This window comes from Magnolia sinica, chromosome 15 (genome assembly GCF_029962835.1).
Source record: "Magnolia sinica isolate HGM2019 chromosome 15, MsV1, whole genome shotgun sequence".
In the NCBI taxonomy this organism is placed as follows: domain Eukaryota; kingdom Viridiplantae; phylum Streptophyta; class Magnoliopsida; order Magnoliales; family Magnoliaceae; genus Magnolia; species Magnolia sinica.
Window position 1 is genome coordinate 21,105,277 of NC_080587.1, and position 5,731 is coordinate 21,111,007.

General features: G+C 47.1%; 1 protein-coding gene across 1 annotated transcript; it reads left to right on the top strand.

The window, feature by feature from the left end:
• The first annotated feature begins 3,721 nt into the window (after window positions 1-3,721).
• LOC131226875 (uncharacterized) lies at window positions 3,722-4,195 on the top strand. The gene has a single exon (XM_058222586.1). It carries the CDS (start codon window positions 3,722-3,724, stop codon window positions 4,193-4,195), a length of 474 nt encoding a protein of 157 aa, XP_058078569.1.
• Window positions 4,196-5,731: the final 1,536 nt, after the last annotated feature.

Sequence of the window (5,731 nt, forward strand, 5' to 3'; positions counted from 1 at the left end):
TACGAAGTAGGAGGATCAGATGGAAATCTAGTACCGACACATCTGTTGGGCGACGATATATTGAATAAGATGAGATAGGCCCCAAGCAGCGACAGGCCCACATCGACTAGTACGGGGATGCCGACGAAGGGGAAGAAGAGAGCGATGAGAGTGACGAGGATGAGGACGAGAATAAGAATGAAGATGAGGGTGAAGCTGAAGGGCCCGAGCGAGCTGAGGAAATTGAAGGAGTTGGCAGGGGGTCCCTTACCATCCCAGATATACGCGAGCGCTTGGATGCGCTCAAGGTTGAGGTAGCAGAGATCAAGGAGAACTAAGCCAAGCACCAAGCGAAGTAGGAAAAATGGAATAAGAAAATGTATCGGGCCATAAAGACCCTGATCTGGTGCAGCAAAGGGGAAGAAGCACCCCCACTCTCTCCCGACTCAGACACGTAGCACCATAACCTTACTGATGAATAGTAGTTTACTTTAATGAAGTTAGGCCTAATTGCACGTACTGAAGGATGCTTAGAACTTTTGCTTAACTAGATTGTATTTTCTTTACGTTTAGCCTGTCTAGTAATGCTTGTAATCCATACTGTAACATGTAACTGGCCGTATCAATGGCATTTTGAAATCAATGTGAATGTATGGATTGCCTTGAAATATCTTCTTGTCATAAATTGCATCGTGTTTACGGTTACTTATAAGTTTTGGATATAACCCATAGGTCTTGTATGTATGTATGTATGTGGCTTATGTTTAAAGGATGTTTTAGTGATTAACACTCTAAGGAACTTCTTTCCAGGAAAGATGCCCCCTATGAGTGAAGCTCGTTTTGTCCGCCTACCTCATGGCGGCCTAGTCAAGAGGGACCAAATCCCCGAAGATCAACAAGGCCCCCAAGGGGCGAGCGGTTCCCAAAATACGAGTAGCACTACCCAAGAGGCGGCCTTGAATGTGCCACCACCGCAAGCAGATACACCCGCACATCCCCCGCCACAGGCCACCAATCAAATGGATCAGATGTTGCTTCTCATGCAGCAACAACAACAAATGATGGCTACTATGATGGGAACTATGGCTCATAACATGGGTATGCCACAACCGGGGCAACCCGGCTTAGCCGCGCCCGCAAACAGCACAAACAATCTGTTCGAGTGGTTTCAAAGGTTTAGGCCGCCTATGTTTGCCGGCACCCACCGCCTAGAGGAAGCAGAATATTGGCTCAACAGAGTCACCAAACTACTTCGGCCTCTCCACTGTTCAGAAGCGGAGAACGTTGAACTTATTTCTTACCTCTTCGAGAAAGAGGTAGACCTATGGTGGGAAAGCATACTTAGGTCCTTTTCCGAGAACCACGTATGGACGTGGGAAGCGTTTGAGGGCCGCTTCAATCAGAAGTACCTCCATCAGACATACCAGCACGAGAGGGAAAGTGAATTCCTTTGCCTCCAACAAGGACGAATGACCGTAGCACAGTACAAGAACCACTTCACTGAACTGTCGTGCTACGCTTTCCAAATGATCACAGAAGAGGTGACTAAGATGTGGTGATTCATGGAGGGCCTGAGGAGCAGTATCCGCTCGAAGATGTGCTATGCAAGCATTAAGACCTATGCTGAGCTCGTTGAGATGTCGATACGAGCGGAACAGGATGAGGAGCGAGTCTCATGGACCCATTCACAGCTAGGGCCATGAAATAGGATGGAGGGACCGTCCTCTTCTTTTGTCGGGAAAAGGCCGTGCCCAAATTTCCTACCTAGGCTAGCTGCCACACCGGCTCCTTCTATAAGACCTATACAAATATGCAACTACTGTAAGAGGACCGGTCACTCTGAGCCATACTGCTTCACGAGGATGAAGGGCCTCAGTTTCACAGCTTCACAACTCATTAATGGACCCCCACAGCAGGTCTTGCAGATTCCTCCTCTACGGACGATGGGGCCTAGCCAGCAGTTTCGTCGTCCTCCGTTACCTCAAGTTAGGCTGCCACAATGGCCTATACAACAACCGAACCTCATGCAGCAAGCTCGGGTCTATGCACTAGCGGCAGAGGGCCAAAATGCAGTCACCCCCACTCCTAAAGCCTTCGAGGTGACAGCCCAAATACAAGGTACCCCCATATTTCTGTTAGTGGACACCGGGTCCATAGCTTCTCTCATATCGCATGCAACCGTCAAGCATCTAGGACTATACCCTACCCCCTTCGTAGGAGTAATGATCATTGCCGCCGTCGGTACTTTCTCAGAAGCAACGAAGATATGTCGTGATTGCCTCATTGACTTAGGATGCAAGGTAGCGCTTGTGGATTTAATAGTGACCAAGATCTTCCATTTTGATGTCATCCTAGGAATGGACTGGTTGACTATGATGAAGGCAGAGATTGAATGTGACACTCTGCCAGTGAGAATATAAGAGGATGACGGCACTTCCCTCACGTTCGTAGGATTTTGTGTTATGCTTTATTGGAGGAGGGTTATGATGAACCCTCGATAACATGCACACCCGTTGTCTAAGATTTTTGGGACGTGTTTAAGGCCATATCTGGACTTCCTCCTCGATGTGAGATAGACTTCACGATCGATCTAACTCCAGGTGTCACGCCCATTTCCTTGCCTACTTACCGCATGCCCCCAAGTGAGATGGAAGAGCTAAGGTCTCAAATTAACAAATTGCTAGAGTCAGGCTTTATCCGACCTAGTGTATCGCCATGGGGAGCCCCAGTCTTATTTGTGAAGAAGAAGTATGGTTCATTACGATTGTGTGTAGATTACAGGGGATTGAACCAAGTGACGGTTCGGAACAAATACCCGTTGCCCAAAATTGATGACTTGTTCGACCAGCTGAGGGGTGCTTAATACTTCTTAAAAATCGATCTACAATCAGGGTACCATCAGCTGTGAGTCAGGGATGAGGATATATAGAAAACGGCCTTCAGAACCTGCTTTGGCCATTATGAGTTCCTAGTTATGTCGTTCGGGCTACCCAATGCTCCAGCGGTATTCATGGATCTCATGAACAGAGTCTTCAGGCCGTTCTTATACAGATTTATGATAGTATTCATTGACAACATATTGATTTATTCAAAGAGCCGTGAGGAGCATGAAGAACATTTAAGGGTGCTCCTTGAAACCCTTAAGAAAAATCAGTTATTTGCACAATTTAAGAAATGCGAATTCTGGAAGGAGGAGGTCAAATTTTTAGGACATGTGGTATCCGAAGAAGGTATTTCCATGGACCTCGCCAAGGTGGCGGTTGTGCAAGATTGGAAGCAACCAAAATCGATTACGGAGGTGAGAAGTTTCCTCGGTCTCGCCGATTATTATCGAAGATTCATTAGAGACTTTTCAAAGATAGCCCGGCCGCTATCCCAGCTTACACAAAAGGACCTCAAATTTACTTGAAATGAGAAGGCGGAGGCGGCCTTCCAAGAGTTGAAAGATAAATTGACATCAACACCTTTGCTTGTGCTACCTAAGCAAGGGATCAAGTACACTGTCTATACTGATGCCTCTCGTGTGGGCTTGGGTTGCGTACTCATGCAGAAGGACAGGGAAATTGCTTATGCATCTCGGCAGTTAAGGAAACATGAGGAGAACTACCCTGCACATGACCTCGAACTTGGGGCGGTGGTGTTTGCGCTGAAGATATGGTGACACTATCTCTATGGTGAAGAATTTGAGCTCTTCTATGACCATAAGAGCCTCAAGTATATCTTTACTAAGAAGGATCTGAACATGAGGCAGCGTCGCTGGATGGAGACGTTGAAGGACTTCAAGTTTGATGTCTCGTATCACCCTGGTAAAGAAAATTTGGTGGCGGACGCCTTGAGCCGCAAAAGGGCGCTCGAGTTTGTGGCCCCATTGATGGTGAGAGAATGGGACATGATGGAGTTTGTGCGAGACTTCAACATGAAATTAATCGTAGAGGAACCATTTGAGATCATAGCTCACATTCAGGCCCAACCAATGATTAACAGTAAAATCATTGAAGCCCAGAAGGGCGATGAGTTACTGGAAAAGATGAGAGAAAGTGCAAGGGGTGATGTGGAGTCTGAGTGGAGGATCAGTACTGATGGGGGATTGCGGTACCGTGGCCGCCTTTGCGTCCCAAATCTTCAAGGACTACGAGAAGAGGTCCTAAATGCCGCTCACAACTCCAAGTTGGTGATGCATCCTGGTAGTACTAAGATGTACCGGGATCTGAGGTGAAACTATTGGTGGGACAACATGAAGAAGGAAATAGCGGAGTATGTGTCCCGATGCCTCACGTGTCAAATGGTCAAAGCCGAGCACCGCCGATCGCCAGGCCTTTTACAACCCCTGCCCATAGTAGAATGGAAATGGGACTTCATATCAATGGATTTTATTTCCGGTTTGCCCAAGACTAGAAAAGGGCATGACTCATATGGGTGATTGTGGACCAGTTAACCAAATCAGCCCACTTTCTGCCGATAAAGACTTCTAGCTCCACTGAGGATCTAGCCAAGCTATAGATCAAAGAGTTTGTACAACTTCATGGCGTCCCATTGGAAATTATGTCGGACCGGGACACTCGATTCACGTCAATCTTTTGGACCCACATCCAGGAAGCTATGGGAGTGAAGTTAAAATTTAGCACCGCCTTCCACATGCAGACAGATGGGAAAACTGAGCGGGTGAATTAGATACTGGAGGACATGTTATGGGCTTATGTACTAGACTTTCAAGAGAGTTGGTATAACTGCCTCCCATATGCCGAGTTCGCCTACAACAATAGCTATCAGGCTAGAATTGGCATGGCGCCTTACAAGGCTCTGTATGGGCGTCTGTGCCGAGCCCCACATTGTTGGGAGGAAATTGGCGAGAAGAGTTTGCTAGGGCCGGACTTAGTACGGATTACGACCGAGAAGATTGGGATTATTCGACGTCGCCTCTTGACAGCCTAAAGCAGACAGAATAGCTATGCCGACACTAGACAGAGGGACTTGGAATTTGAAGCTGGGGACCACGTGTTTCTCAAAATCTCCCCAATGAAGGGTGTTGTATGCTTCAGCAAGAAGGGAAAGCTCACGCCACGATTCATTGGGCCCTTCCAGATTTTGGATCACGTAAGTACAGTTGCTTATCGCTTGGCCCTACATACGCCACTCACCGGAGTTCACAATGTCTTCCATGTATCCATGTTGAAGAAGTACATCCTTGATCCTTTGCATATCATTAGATGGGAACATGTAGAGCTCAAGAAAAATGCCACATATATTCTCTGACCCACTAAAATACTAGATAGGAAGGAGCAAGTCCTATGCAACAAGGTCATCCTATTGGTCAAGGTACTATGAACCCATCACAATGAAGAAGAGGCCACTTGGGAGACGGAAGTAGAGGTCCGTAAGCATTACCCAAGCCTGCTAAATCAATATGAACAGGTACAAATTTCGATGATGAAATTTATTTATAAGGGGGGTAGATTGTAACGTCCCGTCCAACCAGAACAGTGTCCTGAGACGTCCACGTAGGATTTGCCGCAGGACCCTTCACTTAAACTACTCGTGGTGGGGTACCACAAGTGAATTAACCTAAGATTAGCCGTTTACACTTAGCAGCAGCCCGTGCGGGCCACACAGCGACTGAGGAAGATCAGAAAAATCTAAAAATTTAGGGAACCATATATCTCATTGGGCTTCTGGTCCATTGCAGACCACGGACTCAGTGGACACCTAGAAATTAATGATCCGCGCCGTTCCAATGACACTTGCAAAACGCAAC

Bases quoted from the DNA above. Each gene is read 5' to 3' on its own strand.
- LOC131226875 (XM_058222586.1), top strand. From the start codon at position 3,722: ATGAGGCAGCGTCGCTGGATGGAGACGTTGAAGGACTTCAAGTTTGAT.